General features: G+C 34.4%; 1 protein-coding gene across 1 annotated transcript in view; it reads right to left on the bottom strand.

Moving 5' to 3' along the window:
• The window catches only part of fras1 (Fraser extracellular matrix complex subunit 1), a 263784-nt gene that overhangs the window by 31525 nt on the left and 213583 nt on the right, over positions 1–18676 (bottom strand). Inside the window, exons 45-48 of the mRNA XM_055011340.1 lie at positions 11449–11573; positions 8671–8811; positions 6187–6414; positions 116–229 (exon numbers count right to left, since the gene is read on the bottom strand). Coding sequence (XP_054867315.1) covers positions 116–229; positions 6187–6414; positions 8671–8811; positions 11449–11573 — 608 coding nt within the window. The remainder of the gene's footprint in view (positions 1–115; positions 230–6186; positions 6415–8670; positions 8812–11448; positions 11574–18676) is intronic.

The following is an 18676-nucleotide window of genomic DNA, read 5'->3' as shown; positions in this document are numbered from 1 at the left end:
GCTTCTAGGTGACTAATTCCTCGCAATAAGTTCCAAAACCATCTCAAAAAGTCACCCAGTTCCTTCATTTTCAGTGCAAACCATCGGAAAACAAAGCATATCTGCAGACTCGTACCTTGCTGTCCATGTATTCCAGCCACTGCAGCCCGAGGTTGGTGACGATTCGCGGTGTTCCGTCATCCACAGGTAGAATATCGATCTTAAACTTCTGAGGAGCCGCCGTCACGATCTGGAAAACCAACAAAATAAGACATTGAAAGACGTTTTTGAAGATGGTGGAGATTGGAATTTAAAAAACAACACATAAGCAATCTCTCGTTTACTTCTCGTTACGTCTAGACAGATAATTTTTGGTTTAACCCTCGTGTCGTCCTGCAGGTCAAAATTGACCCGGTTTGAAGTTTGAAAGTGTGGGAAAAAATATATATTTTCACAGTGAAACTTCTGATGTTCACATTTTCAACATCTTTGGGAAATCTTTGAACATTTTTTTGGTGGAAAAAATGTTTTTAAAAAATGTTTCTTAAGAACATTCAGAAAAAAATCAACCAAAAATCCAGTGAAAATCACTGGATTTTGGTTGATTTTTTTCTGAATGTTCTTAAAAAAATATTAGAAGTTTTACTGATATATATGGAATCACTTTAGATATTTTTAGGATTTTTTTTGAAGATTTTTACTCACTTTTTGAAAATATTTACAAGATTTTTCTTGCCAAATTTGGGGAATTTTTTTTTTAAAATAATACTTTTAAGGGAAAATTTTAAGGAATTATTGGAATTTTCTTCCTGAAGATTTTGCAAATTTTCAGAAATTTGGGGATTTTTTTGCTGATTTTTTGTATTTTTTTTCAGACAAGGAAACAATATTTTTTGGTGCTCATAAATGAGGACAAGAGGAGGGTTAGATGTCAGGCAAACAACAAACCTGATTTCCCTAATCAGAGGAGCTGAGGGATTAAATGGAAGATTTCTACCAGAGAATCTTGATTTTTTTAATTAATTTTTTTCCACCGTGTGTGCAGATAGCTGGGTTTCCAAGTTTTGACATATATGTTCCACACATTTCTACCTAGATCCCAATACCATCCTCACCAATTGTCCAAACAGTTTTTGTAACTTTTGTTAGTTGAAATGAGTTCAAGCGGCGACTATACACTAAAATCTCACATCTAGAGCGTAGTTTTCCCCCAGTATTGACTGAAAATCAATCAGTTCCCTGAAAATTGAGGTAGAAAATACAAAATGTGTCCTTCTCTCTGTTTATTTTAGATTTTTTTCTGTTAGTTGCGTTAACTATTAAGTAATTATGGCAATACTACATGAATCCTAAGCTCCATCAGGGCTGTCAGGATGTTTTTATGAAGATAAGTCATTGATTATGCAAAAAACCACACAACATTTTAGTGCTTTAATTGTGTTATGAGACTGAAGACAAACCATTTAGCAGCAAAAATCAACTAAATGTTTGTTTTTGTAAATCCAGCTCAGGTCGACTCTGATTTGTCCCTTAATCACAGTCCACAGGTTCAAGCATGGCAGTGGCAGTATTATGCTACACATCGTGATACTACCGCCACCATGCTTGATGGTAGGTTTGGTGTTTGTGGAGTTAAAGGTCTCACCTTCTCCCCTCCAAACTGACTTCTGCTCAGTTTTTTCTCACATCTAGAGCATAGTTTTCCCCCAATGATGAGTGAAAACCAAGAAATGGTTCAATCAGTCTAGAATAAAGGTTTTAGACTGGTCTCCATAAAAGGTTCTGACATTAGGTGAACTGCACCAATTCTGTCAAAAGGAGTCAAAGATAAACCAGAAATTCCTTGATGGAAACCAGAAGAACTTAACTGAGGTGAAAATGGACATTAAAGGACGTCTAACCAAATATTATCATTGTTGCATTGCAAACCTGCTTTCTGTTGATTCTTGATTGACTCTTGGTCATCCTGACCAACTGTCTCACAGCAGCAGGTTATATTTTCATGGCAGTAACACAACTGGATCATGAACTTTATACTTACAAACAGATGATTTTAGGATATGGAGCTTCTTTGAAATGGCTCCAAGTGACTTTCTGACTTGTTCAAGTCATTGATTTGCTTTTTCAGATCTTTACTGAGTTCCTTAGACTTTCCAACTGCAGTGTTTGTGTCTAATGAGTGGATCTAATGGGTTCTATTTAAATTGGCTGAGAGGAGTCAGCAGCTGTAGTCAACCGTAATCATCATGAGAAGTTAAGAGGCCATGAAACTAAGAAAATCTGATCAACACATCTTTCTACATCACCAAAACTGATCATTCAAGTTGCCTACAGGTATGGTGGTGGTGGTATCATGCTCTGGGGATGAAAAGTAAACACTGAAGATAACGAAGGAGGAGGATTACCACCGCTTTCTTAATAAAAACATAGAATCATCAGCAGAAGGTTGGATCTTGGATCACAGTTGGGTGTTTCAACAAGACAATGATCCCAAACACAAAGAAATGGTTCAATCAGGCTAGAATTAAGGTTTTAGACAGGTATCCATGAAATATTCTGACTTGAACCCATCAAGAACCTGAAGAAACAAGACTGTTGCAACAAATTTATCTGGAGGAGGCTAAGAAGAGGGTCAAAGATACAACCAGAAGCTTGTAGACGGCTTCAAAAAGCAGCTAGTTAAGGTGAAAATGGTCAAAAGACATTGGAGTTTGGAAAATATACACAATCTCTCATTTACTTCTCATTATGTCTAGACAGATAGTTTTTGGTTTAATTGGTCCAAGTTTTGACATATATGCCCCAAAAATTTCTACCTAAATCCATTTATGACCCAAGTTGCACCTATGTTAACAGCATCTTAGACAAAGTGCAGTTGTCTTTCAAACATTTAGGGACCCATGTTGATTTTTATTGCTAAATATTTTACCTTTGGTCTCATAACACAATTAAAACATGAAAATGTTGTGTTTTTTTGTGCAATCAAAGACTTATATTCATAAAAACATGCATTATTACCATAATTACCTAATAATTAACTTAACAAATCGAAAAACATCTAAAATAAATAGAAAGGATGAAACATTTAGCATTTCTTCTATCTCAATTTTGGGGGAACAGAATGGTTTCCACTCAACAGTGGGGGACAAACTATGCTCTAGATGTGAGATTTTAATGTATAGTCGCCACTTGAACTCATTTCAATTAACAAAAGTTAGCAACAAATTTATCTGGAGGCAGCTAAGAGGAGGGCCAACAATACAACCTGAGGCTTGTAGATGGCTTCAAAAAGCAGCTAGCTGAGGTAAAAATGGTCAAAAGATATTTAACCATATATTAGCACTGCAGTATGTATATTTTTGGCCCAACAGATTTTGTCATATTTCCAGAAGATCTTTAATAAATCTGTAATATAACCAAAGTGCATGATTGTTTTTGTGTTCCAATGATGCCATTATAGATACATATAGTCTTTAAAGGTGTATGTAGACTTTTGTTCATGCAGAATTTCATAGCAGCAAGAACAAGTGCTTCGGGTTATTACTTTATTGATTCCTCTCCTGAATAAGATTAGTTGCTGTAATATCACCAGCTTCTGAAAGAGCATCTTGTTCTCACTCTGCTGCCGTTAAGGCCAGTTCTGACATTTGAAGGATGCGTCGGTCTGCATGCTTTACAGGAGCTCATACATTATTTAATATCAGGGCAGCTCCGCTGGGAACCAAAGCCTGCAGCCTTAATGTCAAGAAACGTCTTCCAGGCTGCAGGACGAGTTCAGCCGATCGTCCTCAGGTGACGGAGGGATAATAAACACGGGAAGAAGAGTGTGCGATTGTGGGAATCAACACCTGAACACTGACATCGGCTTTAATCATGCTGACTATTAGCAGTGACAGGCGGTGGAGGGCAGCGAAGAGGCTAAATTGACAAGCGGAGGAGTCAATTCGCCCCGAGGCTCGTCCATAACGACCGCCATAAAGCTGACATTAACAACACACACACACACCTTTATGGCTCTATACCTGTGAGGACCTTCATATAATGCGTTCCAGGTGAATGATCACCGGTGCAGCCTTGCAAACAAACCACTGAAGGGTGAAGCTAAAGCTGGGTGCATACCACAGGAGCTTCAAAATCCATGATGGCTTTAAAAATCAGAGTGCACAATGGGAAAAATTAACAGTAATGGAGATAAACGTCCAATAACAGCTAATGTTTGATGTTTTGGTGCAGTCTGAGTTAATGTTGCAATCGAATCTTATGGATACAACAACAGGAAGACAAAAAGGATCAATTTAGGGTGTAGTTCTTGTTTTGTGTTTACCAATAAAGCTGCTTATATTTTCATAACTAGCATTGTGGGACTGTTTGAATTTGTTATAATGTAACTAATAGATGACCCAGTGAGGTTCCCTGGGGAACGCCTTTAAAGAAATCTTTAACGGCAATAGTAGTTCCAAGAGGTCTCGACATTTTCTTTTTAGCCAATAAAAATAAATGTAAATCAAAGTTTAATACATTCAAAAAAGCAATAATTTCTGCTGATTCCTGCCAATTGCTGGTTATTTTAGTTAAAGAGGAAAAATTTTATAGAAAACAAATCTTATGTTCTAACTTTCTAAGAATGTCCTACCTTTCCAAACACCTCCTACCTTTTCAAAATTTGTGTTTTCCATAAATGTTTACACTTTCCAGGATTGTCCTACCGTTCTAAGAATGTCCTAACTTTCTGAAAATGTCCTAACTTTCCGAAAATGTCCTTTCTAAGAAGTTATTGTAACTTTCCAAGAATTTCCTACCTTTCCAAGAATGTCCTAACTTTCTAAGAATGTTCTACCTTTCTAAGGATGTCCTACTATCCCAAGAATGTCCTACCTTTCTAAGAATGTCCTAACTTTCCAAGAATGTCCTAACTTTCCAAGAATGCCCTACCTTTCTAAAAATGTCCTAATTTTCCAAAAACCTCATATCTTTTCAATTTTTTTTCACTTTCCATAAATCTTTACACATTCCAAGAATGTCCCACTTTTCTCAAAATGTCCTAACATTCTAAGAATGTCCTACCTTTCCAAAAATGTTCTACCTTTCCAAGAATTCCTAACTTTCTAAGAATGTCCTACGGTTGTAAGAATGTCCTACCTTTCCAAGAATTCCTAACTTTCTAAGAATGTCCTACCTTTCTAAGAATGTCCTACTGTTGTAAGAATGTCCTACCTTTCCAAGAATTCCTAACTTTCTAAGAATGTCCTAACTTTCTAAGAATGTCTTCTCTTTCCAAGAATATTCTACCTTTCCAAAAAAACTCCTACTGTTCCAAGAATGTCCTAACTTTTGAAGAATGTCCTACATCTCTAACAATGTCCTAACTTTCTAAGAATGTCCTATCTTCCCCAAGAATGTCATACCTTTGTAAGAATATCCTACCTTTCCCAAGAATGTCCTACTTTTCCAAGAATGTCCTAACTTTCCAACAACATCCAACCTTTTCAAAATTTGCTTATTTTAAATGTAATGTAATAAATGTTTACATTTTCCAAGAATGTTCTACTTTTCAAAGAATGTTCTACCTTTATAAGAATGCCCTAAAATTTAAGAATGTCCTACTTCTCTAAAAATGTCCTATCTTTCTTAAAATGTCCTACCTTTCTAAGAACATCCTACCTTTCTACAAATGTCGTACCTTTCCGAGAATATCCAACCTTTCCAAAAAACCACCTACTTTTCCAAGAATGTTCTAACTTTTTAAGAATGTCTTAACTTTCTACGAATGTCCTACTTTCTTAACAATGTCCTACCTTTCTAAGAAACTATCATAACTCTCCAAGAATGTCTTAACATTCTAAAGATGTCTTAATTTTCTAAGAATGTTCTGTCTACGAATGTTCTAACTTTCGAAAAATGTCTTAACTCTCGAAAAATGTCCTACCGTTCAAAGAAAGTCTTATCTTTCCAAGAATGTCCTGACTTTCTAAAATGCTCTTACTTTCTTTAATGTTTAGACTTTCTGAGACTGTCTACACTTCAGAAGAAGGTCACTCTGTAGGTCTGTAACTGAACAGAAGTCCGAGAGTTCATCCACAAACTGCTGATTCACACCAGCTGTCCCACAAAGGTCAGAACACACAGTCGAACACTAACTCTGCTTTTTCAATCATCTGTCGGTAATAAAAATGCCAGACACACACAACTCCAGGTCCGTCCACTCGCCTCTTTGCCGCCGTCTTCCACCATGAAGAGCAGGTTGGTGCCGTCGGCTACGGTGAAGGTGAAGCGGTCCTTCAGAGAGTTGGAGCCGTCGTGGTTGTAGCTGATGCGGTTCTGGTAGATGTCATCCATGGTGAAGCTGCTGGTCTGCCGGTAGTGCTGCCCGTTGATGGTTCGCTCGATGGCACCGTGGCGAGGAGGCTGGACCACCGAGAAGACGATGGACTCGGCCTGCAGGAGGACAACGGACAGATGTTAGGACGGGAAACCTTTAGAAAGGCTGGTTTTGTTGCTTGAGAACAACAAAAAAATCATGATTATTTTACTTTAACATTGGAATCCTGCACTTCCAGTCCAGCTGCTGCTAATACTGTTAGCATGTAAATACTTTCACAAATCAAAAACCTTCCTATAAAATTTGTAATATCTCTAGTCACTGGTCATTTTATTCTTTTACCCTCTATTTATGTTCATATTTTTTCTATCTATCTATCTATCTATCTATCTATCTATCTATCTATCTATCTATCTATCTATCTATCTATCTATCTATCTATCTGTCTATCCATCCATCCATCCATCATCCATCCATCCATCCATCCATCCATCCATCCATCCATCCATGTACCTATTGTACTTACATGCTATTATTATTAATTTTACCCTTGTGTTCATGGTTTTACCCTTTATTTATTTATCCATCTATTTATGTATGTACTTATTTTATTTATTTATTATTATTACTACTGTCACTATCAATTTTACCCTTCTGTTTATGGCTTTATTTATTTATGTATTTGCGTATGTATGTATGTTTATTTATATAATGTACTTATTTTATTTATTTACTCTCACTACTACTGTTATTATCAATTTTACCCTTGTGTTTATTGTTTTACCCTGTATTTATTTATTTATTTTATTACCTATTACTACTGCTGCTATTTTCAATTTTAACCTTGTGTTTATGGCTTTACCCTTTATTTACTGATTGATTTATTGACTGATGGATTGATTATTTTTATTTATATACTTGATTTACTTATTTACTACTACTGTTATTTTCAATTTTACCCTTGTGTTCATGGTTTTATTGACTATTTTTTCTTTCATTCCATTTGTTCTTTCCTTTCTTACTTGTGACATTCTATTATTTTATCTGGTTTTGTTGTACTTATTTATTTTGAAAATCCTTCATCATGTTTGGATTCTGTTGTTCGAGTTTTTTTCTTTTCTTTTTCTTTGCCTTGTCTGTTTTTAAAAGATGCCACATGAATAAAATGATCTTTATAATCATCTCTAAACAATCTGCGGATTAATTTCTTGATTTATCAGTTAGTTATCTGGTCTTTAAGATGTCAGAAAATGATGAAAAATGTCGATTAAATGTCTTGTTCCGTCCACGACCCGAATATATTCAGTTTACTGTCATATAGGAGCAAGGAAACAAGGAAATGTTCAAGAAGCTGGAATATGAGTAATTTGACGTTATTTTTCTTTAAAAAAACTCAAACTGATTAATCAATTACCAGAACAGTTGGTGATTATTTACTAGTTGATATCTAATAGATTAATAACTGCAGCTCTGACTGGAACAGCTTCCCGTAGTCTAATGAGTTCAATTTTTCATTTTGCACCTGCAGCCTGGACTAATTTCATTTATTTTACCTCCAGCTGTTGTTTTTTTTTTTTTAGCTAATTCACCTTGTTTTAAAACTAATTACCCTACTCTTAATGGTTTTGTTATTTTACTCCATAATTTGACTTTATGCTAATTTTAACCACCTTTTCTTTCATTTGCATACCCAAATCGTCTATTTATTGGTGTTTCTGCTCGTCTGGATTGGAAATCAGGCATCTACCTCGATGGAAGCGAGAGTTTAAAGACGCTCTCCAATGATATTTATGTTTATATGCCTTGTTGATGTGTCCATATGGTGTTTTTAGTCATCATGAGCTAAATAAGGACTCAAAAACAGTAGATCCAGACTTCCAGAGTTTCATATATAACAAACCTAAAGAAATAACTTTCTTTATCAGTCTTCTTCTTCAAAGTTGGTTTCTAGTTTGAATGTTTATTGTTGAATTACTCCGATATTACAGCTTGAATTGTGGGTGAGCTGCAACAGTGTAGAGGCAAATTCAAGACATTTTAAGGCGGAAAATGTTAATTTCAATGGGAAAAAAAAGGTCTAAATTTGTAACTCTGAAACACAGAGATGAGTTTTTAGGGGTTAAGTCAATCACTCAGAGTAGGATTTTAAATAAAGATTGGTTAAAGTTGGGTTACGAGAACACAGATCCACCAAAAACTGACGAAGAGAACAGATTGACAGGATTAAACCGTCTTTTTCATAGTTGTCATCAGAGAAAATGAGTCTGTAGGGAGGAGATTCTTCTTACACAATCACTAGAAGGTCCCGATCTTCGCTAAACTGGTAATAAAATAAATGAAAATAAAGATTTTGTGTGTGATTTGTGTCCTGCCTCTGTGTCGGCATCTGTGGCTTTGAGCTCGAACTCGGTGATGGTTTTCCTGACGCCCTCCTGGACCCTCATCCCAGGAACCTGGAGGAGAGGCAGCGAGTCGTCCACTGGCTTGATGGTGATGTAGAACGTCTGGGCCACCTGGAGAACAACGCAAACACCAGATCCAGGTTTTTTAAATGGAACTTTCCTGAAATGCTTTTAATGTGAATTATTCAGTGCTTAAAATGCATTCAAAAGTTTGTCTAAAGGTAAAATAAAGCTTCAGCAGTCCGACTTTCACACATGGAATCGTTATTTTACAAAAGGGATGGACATTTTTTGTAAAAAAAATAAAAGAAAAATCTCTCATTTCACCATGTATCTGAATAAATTCCAACATTTTTACAGACATTTAACATAAATAACAATAAGTATTTAATATCTATCAAAAAAGAATAAAGTGAGCTGTACTTTTAGTTAGTAAATAAGTAAATTAGTAAACAAATAAGTAAATAAATATGCAAATATGTAAATTAATAATCAAATATATAAATAAGTAAATATGTAAGTAAGTAAATATGTAAGTAAATAAATAAGTACATAACTCAGTAAATAAGTAAGTAAATAAGTAAGTAAATAAGGAAATGAGTAAGTAAAAATTAATTAAATAAGTAAGTAAATATGTAAATTACTAAGTAAATAAATAAACAAACATATAGATAAAGGTCAGCTGTATTTCTGATTAATGAATTTACTAGACGAGCTCTATGACCTCAATAAAAACCGCAAATGCTGAATCTTCTTGGTAAAAGTGGAAAATTTATGTGCTGGATAACAGTAGATTTCCTGTTCTACCTGATTAAGAGGCTGCTGGGTGCATTAACTGCAAAGGTAAAATAGTAAACGAACTTCTGTTCAAAATCCAACTAATGGAGACGTTTAAACCCAAACAATATATTCTTCTTCCACTTAAAACACAGAAACTCTTAATGCAAAACACTCCATTATAAATATGCAGCGTTTTTAAAAGCAGGACAGTGAACGCACCTCAGAGAGTTAATAAAAGCTACTGGACCGTCTACTGGAGTCCTGTTAGTCCGGATTAGAGACGCAGAGAAACTCAGTTAGATATTTAGATTCATACATTTATTAAACAGGAGTAACTGGGGAAACTTTTAATGACTTATTTAACGAAGCGAGCTTCATTCTAACGTCATTATTGGAGCTGGAAGCTGCACGTGTTGCCAAGTGGCTTCCTTATTGTGGAAAAGCGCTCGAGCTTGAAACTCATTCATGCTGCTGCTGTTCAATCGTCTCGTCCCTAATTTATGATTATGTAACGGGAAGTTTGTGTCATCCTACGCTGTAAAAAAAATATGTAGAAATCAGAGAACAATGGTGCCAGAAAAGACAGAGGAAAACTGCAAAAATACCAGCAAATATCTGTAAAATCTGAGTATTTTTTTGAATAAAACAACAACAGAAAAAACAAAGGTATGATTTTACAGTCAAACAGAGTAAAAGAATGAATAGATGATTTGTATTTATATATAATTAAACCTATAATTAAAAGGGTTTCTTTGTATTGTTTTGACATAATGTGTAAAATAATATGTATTTCCTGTAGTTTTACTAGTTATCTACAATTTAACTAAACATGGGAATCTTTTTTTTTTCAAATAATATCCAGAAAATGATTTTATTTTATTTTTATTATCATTATTATTTTTTTGATGACTAAAATACAGTAAAATTGTGTAATTTTATGGTCACATTTATGATGTGAAAAGATGCAATACTTTTTTTTCTGTGATTTTAATATAAATTCTCTGCAAATTAACAAAACATGGAAAATCTGTAAAAACTGTTTTTCTAATTTTTCTACCAAAAAACAGCAAAAATCAGTCAATAATGATATTTTTCTGACTGAAATTCAGTAAAAGTAGTGCAATTTTATGGTCAATGAATTAATTAATAAATGTGATTTTTATTTATATATAAAGAAAATTATAATATACATGTATACATACATATTTATTTTACATATATATATATATATATATATATATATATATGATTTTTATTTATTAATTGTTTGCATAACGTGTAAAATAATATGTTTTTTCTGTAATTTTACTGGTTATTATTTACAATTTAACAAATCACAAAAATCTTTTTCTTTTCAAATAATATCTAGACATTAATTTTATTTTATTTTATTTATTATTTATTTTTCATTTTTTTTGCTAATTGAAATACAGTAAAACGGTGTAATTTTATGGTCACATTTGTGGTGTGAAAGGATGATATTTTATTTCTCTTTTTACAGTTTTTAAACTTTGAGGCCTTATGAGCCTGTTTTCTAGCATTTTGTGATTAACTAAAATCACAGAAATTATCACCATTTCTGTATATATGAGAGTTAGATACAGATAAACCTTTTAAAAAGCAAACTTTATATTCTACTGTAGAGCGCTGTCCTCAATTATACAGATTTTACAGGAAAATTTGTTATAGTGCAGCAGAAGTTTTGTCAAATATGCAAAAAAACCCACAAAGAACACACAATTAAAATAAATCTTTAACATCTCTAACATGGTGTTTCACTGTTTTTGTCACTTGTTTGTGTATTTTACAGCCAGATTAAACCAACAAACTGGTCAAATCCATGATTCCTATGAGTGTGGGGCCAGATGGCAACTCTGTAATCAGTCCTGAATTAAAATAAACAATCAGCTATCGTCCCCCAGCGTCCCTGAACTCATCACCAGGTTGATGAAACAGCTCCAGACTCACCTCGTTGTTGCCGTCGGATACGGTGAAGGAGAACTGGTCGGCGTGTTTTTCTTCTTCGCTGGTGTGGACGTACTGGATGCTGCGAGACGCCAGGTCGGCCTGAGTGAAAGAACCGATCCTGGTTCCTGCAGAGACCAAATAAAACCTCCTAAGTTTAGTTTTTGGTTTCATGAGCCCCACTAACACCACCCTCCTTCGTCCTTTAATCATTTTAATGAACAAACAACCTGGAGTTCCTAACGAGGCTCCGGCTCCTCTTTACTCCAGATTAAACTCAGCAGCAATCAGATTCAACAATCAAACATAATAAAAACCTAAAAACAGACATCAGAGTTCTGTTTCTGCTGCTTTATTCCAAACAGAGTGATGATTGCAGATAAATGTAGTTGTTTTTTTTTTACAGTTAAATTGCTGTTTTCTTTTGAAAGACCTTCAGAAAGGTGAGAATGTGGCATTTTATTCCTGTTTTTACAGATCCTTGCTCTTATAAATGGTGTCATTTTGTCGATTAAAAAAAACACAAGAAGTCTTTGGGGTATTTTTTGGGGATATTATTGGAAACTTTTCCAAAATAACTCAAAAAACAGTCTTCAAATGACAGTTGTGAAGTGATTATGGGCAATTTGAGTAATTAGGGACAAGTTTTTTTGGCACTTTGGACCATATTTAGTCCAGTTTAGAGTCTCTGCTCATCATCTGTACAAAGATGTTTCTCCATGCTGAATGTATCTCCAACAACTTGCTCCTCTGTTCACTGTTTCTGAGCCATGCTGCATTTATTTTATTCATCCAGTAGCTTTGATTTTAGTCTTCTGTGTTTTTTTTGTTGTTGTTTCTTGTCTTATTTCTGGCAATTTGCCTCGTTTTTTGCCATTTTGGGTCTCATTTGGGTCGACTTTTGCCTATTTTTTTTGTTGTTTTCTGTCTTGTTTTGTGTTTTATTTTCATCATTTTGTGTCTCTTTCTGGTCATTTTGTCTCCACATATTATGGATATTTAATTATTTCCATGTTTCCAGCCTCTACAAACTTTTCCTCTCTACTCTGCTCATCATCAGTAGAAAGATGTTTCTCCATGCTGAATGTATCTCCAACAACCTGCTCCTCTGTTCACTGTTTCTGAGCCATGATGCATTTATTTTATTCATCCAGTAGCTTTGATTTTACTCTCAGTCTCCCTTGTCATTTCTGTTTTGTGTCTTGTTTGTCATTTTGTCTTATTTTTGTCTATTTTGTGCCTCGTTTTGTGTTGTTTCGCGTCTTGTTTTTGTTATTTTGTGTATTATTTTTGTCGTTTTCTGTCCCGTTTTTGTCATTTTATGAGTCTTTGGGACAGTTTTTTCTTTTTGTCTTCACTTTGTCTCTCCTGTGTTGGTTTGCGTCTCATTTTTAGTTTTGTTTGTGTTGTTTTGTGTCCCCATACTATAGATATACTATTATATTGTATTTATCACTATTTCCATGTTTCCAACCTCTACAAACTGTTGTACATGTTGATTCCAGGATTTTCCAATTTTTAGAAAATAAATAACCAAAGAAATTCAACTTTTTCTTTGTCTTTTTTTATGATTTATTCAATTCTAACTGTGTTATTCTGCACAGAAGTTATTTCTGAGTTCTTCATGGTTGTTTTTTTCCGTAGAGCTGCAGAACTTTACACTGCAGTGAAAAATGAGCCAACAGTGAATAAAAATGGGCAAATTAGAGCAAAGAAACAGCGTTTTTGGGTTCAGAAAGGCAGGATTTTCATTAGAATATTATGGCCTCTGCTCTAATTCTATATAAACGGAGGAATAAGTGACAGAAACGTGGTTTTGTTTCTGTGTCAGACATTGACATGAAGAAGATTGATGCCGCTCAGCCTCCATTTCTCTTGGGTGACGTGTCGAATGACTGATAGTCCTCCTAGAATAACATCTGACCCACTGCTTCTCCGGGAGTTTGTTTTTATCTGCATAAATAAATATAAAACATTCTGGGGGAAAGTCCTCTCCTGCTCTGGGAAATTATTTCTCACCGTCTCGCCTGCTTTGGGAAATAAGTTGGACGGCGTCAGAATATTCCGACGAGTTATTACCTTCAAATCAACGTCAGCGGCCGACTCCATTCTCATTTTATTAAAGCTCCCTGACAGGCCTGTAATAATAAACTGCTGCGGTTTGAGCCACACAGTAATTTGCATGAAATGAAATGACGGAGAATTAAATATCAGAAATGAAAACTATATTTATTTGCAATCATCTCCCTGTTAGTAATAAGGCAGCAGAAATAGAAGTCCGATGTTTTTAGATGTTTAGCGGAGTCACAAAGTGAAGACAGGAATAAAAAACTGTCACAAAGATAAAAAAAAAAAAAAAATTACAAAAAATGGATGGAAAAAAATAAGACAAAATGACAAGACAGGAAATGGAGACCACAGGAAAAAATACAATAAATGCAGCATGGCTCAGAAACAGAGAACAGAGGAGCAAGTTGTTGGAGATACATTCAGCATGGAGAAACATCTTTCTACTGATGATGAGCAGAGACTCTGCTGGACTAAATATGGTCCAAAGTGATGAAAAACTTGCTTATAATTACTCAAATTGCCCATAATCAATGAAGAAATTATTTGTAACCAGTTTCAAGTAATTTTGGACAATTTGAGCAGAGTAGAGAGAAAAAATCTGGAGAGGCTGGACTAAAAATTCTCCAAAATGACCCAAATAATGATTCAAAATTGTCCTTTTTAATAAAATATCAGTTGTTTTAAGTTATTCTGGACAATTTTTAAGTAGATATAGAGAGGTTTTGAGTCATTTTGGATGATTTATATTACTTTGGACAAGTTTTAAGCTTCTTTAAGTTATTTTAGACACGTTTTGCGTCTTTTTGGACAATTTTTTGAGTTAACTGGGACAATTAGACCCAATTAGACCGAGTGTAAAGTGCAGCATGGCTCAGAAACAGTGAACAGAGGAGCAAGTTGTTGGAGATACATTCAGCATGGTGAAACATCTTTCTACTGATGATGAACAGAGTAGAGAGAAAAAGACTGGAGAGGCTGGAAACATGGAAATAGTTAAATATTCATGGTTTGTGGAGACAAAACTGCCACAAATCAACAACTTATTTTCTTTTACAGATGATTTAAATTGTGAAGCTGTGAAGCTTAAATCTGACGCAACAGGAAAAGTTGGAGCTGTGAAGGATCGACTCGGCAACAACTTTTTAATATGTTTTCCTTTTTATTTCCTCTTGACTGGTTTTCTGAGAGACTGATGGATCGGTTTGAACTCACTGGAGGATTACTGCGTTTACAGGATGTAATTAAGGGCAGTGGTCTGAAAAGTTTAGTTTGATTTCTTCTTTATTTTGGATTTGTGGCTCACTTATTTTAACTGCATGTTGTGTTCGCCCTGACAGAAGCTTTTCTACACGATGAACGAGCAAATTTATAGCAGATGATGATTTTTCAGACTTTTAAATGCAACTTTGTTGGTTTAAACCTCTGAACTCTGAACAGTATATGGGTGGTTTTTGCTCCTGACACATTTTTACTCACTGTGGGTTAATTTTTTACTGCAATATGAAGTCCTGCACCTCTATGGAAACAGAACAACCAGGACTAGAAGTAGAGAGAACTCAGAAATGACATATGTGCAGGACGACACAGTTAGAATAGAATAAGTCAATTTAAATAAAAATTTTAAAATCCCTGAATTAACATCTAAAACATTTTTTCTAAGTGTCTACAGGTTTTTCCAACACCAGAAATAAATGGCATCTCTACATATTATAGATATTTTACTATTTACATTTTTAATATGTTTTCATATTTGTCTTCTCTCTGTTTGATGTGAGCACTGCCTGCAGTTCAGCCGAGTAATCTCAGAGTTGTTGTGACATGACTGTTGATTTGAACTGAGTTATTTATGGCTTTTCCTTTACACAGAAATGCAAAAATTTGGGGGATTTTTACAGAATCCAGTTAAAACAAAAGATTTATTTTTGATGAATTTTGAAACAAAACGTAGAATAAACAGATATTGATGAAATATCACGATTTTAAGCTCAAATGTGGTTAATTTTCCCGATAACACTTTATATCACACATGAATAGTTGAAACAGTGTTTGAAAGTTGAAAACTTCATGATTTTTTCTTTTTTTTATAATATCTAAATCTGATAAATGGTGTAATTTTGCCGTTTTTTTAAAACACTGCATAACCGTCAAAACTGCCAGCAGGTTTTGGGGTTTAGAGGGTGCAGTTAGATTCTGTGTCCAAATCACAGGCAGATTAGAAACACAGCTATCTGCACACATGGTGGAAAAAATTAATTAAAATAATCAAGATTCTCTGGTAGAAATCTTCCCTTTAATCCCTCAGCTCCTCTGATTAGAGAAATCAGGTTTGTTGTTTGCCTGAAATTTAACCCTCCTCTTGTCTTCATTTATGGGCACCAAAAATATTGTTTCCTTGTCTGAAAAAATCCAAAAATTCAGTAAAAAAAATTCCTCAAATTTCTGAAAATTTGCAAAACCTTCAGGAAGAAAATTCCAATAATTCCTTAAAAGTTTCCCTTATAAGTTTCATTTTTTTAAAATTCCCTAAATTTTGCAAGAAAATTCTTGTAAATATTTTTCAAAAAATGAGTACAAATCTTACAAAAAATCCTAAAAATATCTAAAGTGATTCCATATATATCAGTAAAACTTCTAATATTTTCTTTAAGAACATTTACATAATTTTTTTGTGAATGTTCTTAAGAAACATTTTTAAAATTTCTTTTTTTCCTGCAAAAAATGTTCAAAGATTTCCCAAAAATGTTGAAAATGTGGACATCAGAAGTTTCACTGTGAAATTTTTTTTCTCCGCATTTTTAAACTTTAAAAAGGGTCAATTTTGACCCGCAGGACGACACGAGGGTTAAGAAAGCGGCTTACTGGAGAAACTGTTAGCTTAGAAGCGTAGAAGATTGGTCCAGTTGCCTCTGACCTGATCTGTATTCTAACATCAAACTGTATAAATCCTCCTCTTTCTGCAGGCATGACAGCTAAAACATCACATCTAAATAATATTATTATTTGAAACACGTATCGTGTAGAATCTCATTTCATGTGTCGTGTAATATCTCATTTCCATCTCATTTTTCATGTCTAATACTAATACTTACTACCTCAGTATAATTTTCATCATTACCTTTCCCTGTTCTATTCTCACTTTATTCTATCTCACTTATTTTATTTCAGTATTTTATCAGTCTCATATATTATGTTTCTACCACTTTTTAGGCGCTGCTTTTCTTATGTTCTGTCTTCTTGTTTTTTTTCTGAGCAATATCTGACACAAGAATTTCCTTCGGGATTAAGTTTTTTCTTGTTTCACCTAATCTCATCTCATCTTATCGCGTGTCATCTTACGTAATACTGTGTCATGCTTTGTCATTCTTATTTTATGTCATTAATCTAATCCTATCTCATTTTATTTCATCTTATCTCATTCTATAACTATATAGATCTATATCTCATCACACATCTTTTCTCATCTCATCTATTGTGTTGTTTCATCTTCACCTCTCTTCGTATCTCATCTCATTGCACTTTTTGTCATAACTTTTTAGCTTATCTCATCTTTTGTCATTTCATCTCACCTCATGTCATCTTTGGTCATCTTGTCTTATTTTAAGATGTCTAATCTTATTTAATGTCATTAATTTCATTTTTTCATCATATCTAATTTTATATATTCTACGTCTCATCAAATCTTTTCTAATCTCATCTTTTGTCATTTACCCTTCAACTCTCATCTTATTATATCTCATCTCATTATCATCTGTATTTTGTCATGTCTTTTTAGGTTATCATTTCCTCTCATCTCAACTCATCTTTTCTCATCTCATCTTTTCAAATTTCATCTTATGCCATTTCATTTCATCTCATCTCATTTTATTAATCTTATCTTATTTCATCACATCTTTTCTCATCTTATTGTATCTCACTGCATTTTTCTCATCTTTTTTTTGCTTACCTTGTCTCATCTTTTGTCATTTCATCTCATCCCATGTCATCTTTTTTCATTTCATCTAATCTCATTTTATTGTATATCATCTCATCTTAACTCATTTAATGTAATCTCATCTGCTCTTATCTTATCTCATCACATCTTTTCTCACCTAATTTCATCTTGTCTCTGTTCATCTCATGTAATCTTGTCACCTTTTATCATCTTCTCTCATGTTATCTGATCTCATCTTATTTTATTTAATCTAATCTCATTTTATCTCATGTCATGTCTTCTTGTGTAATCTAATCCTATCTTATGTCATCTAATCTCTATCTAATATGACCTTATCTTATGTCGCTTAATCTAATCTTATCTTTTGTCATTTCATCTCATCTTATCTCATTTCATTGTTTTTCCATCTCATCTTTGCTCATCTTATCTCATCTCATGTTATCTTTTCTAAATTTATTTGATCTCATGTCTTCAAATCTCATTTTATCTCATCTTAAAACATGAAAGTGATGTCACATTACTGCATTGGTGAATGAGGCTGCGGTTTCTGAATCTAATTCTCTGCACATAAATCACCTCTCTGGACTTTATTTTAGTACTTTTCTGAAAGTTTGAGCTCCACAACTAGTCTCTAGAAGAAAGTTTTAAGGTGAAGGAGTCGTCATTGATTTCTAAGACAGGCGGCTTTTGACAAACACTCTGCTGGAGAATCGTGTCACGGCCTCAGTCAGATAATAAGGCTTTCTGAAGGCTCTGAAAGTGGCCACTCATCTCTCTGGGCTGCCGCCTTGACATTTCTGCAGCTCTGAAAAGGCTTCTTCCCACCGGGGCTCCGGGCTGCTAGCTGAGCGCGTTAGCATGCACTGACAGCTCGGCTGAATGGCCGGCAGTAATTACCCGGAGCCTCCGAGGTGAAGCGACGCTCGAGGAATCACTGTTAACATGCAGCTAATTAACATGCAGCCGGCGATGTGGGGCCTCAGTTCAGCCGAGGCTCCCATCCTCAGGCTAATAATCACCTCTTTGTGGTTTGAAAGAAGCATCAGCTTCTCCGTGTCTTCCAAACTGATCTCACATCTTAGATTTTTGCCGATTTTTAAAATTTTATTGCATAAAAGCGCATTTAATTAAGGCTGCAGTTATTCAGAAACCTGCAGGAAAACAGTGTTTGTGTGGCAGCTGCAGGTAAACGATGGAGAAACTGGAGCAGGATAATTATACACTCTGAGT

The sequence above is a fragment of the Amphiprion ocellaris genome, chromosome 6, assembly GCF_022539595.1.
Source record: "Amphiprion ocellaris isolate individual 3 ecotype Okinawa chromosome 6, ASM2253959v1, whole genome shotgun sequence".
NCBI lineage: Eukaryota > Metazoa > Chordata > Actinopteri > Pomacentridae > Amphiprion > Amphiprion ocellaris.
Note: the sequence above shows the minus strand (reverse complement) of the source record. Positions and strands in the feature narration are given on the sequence as shown.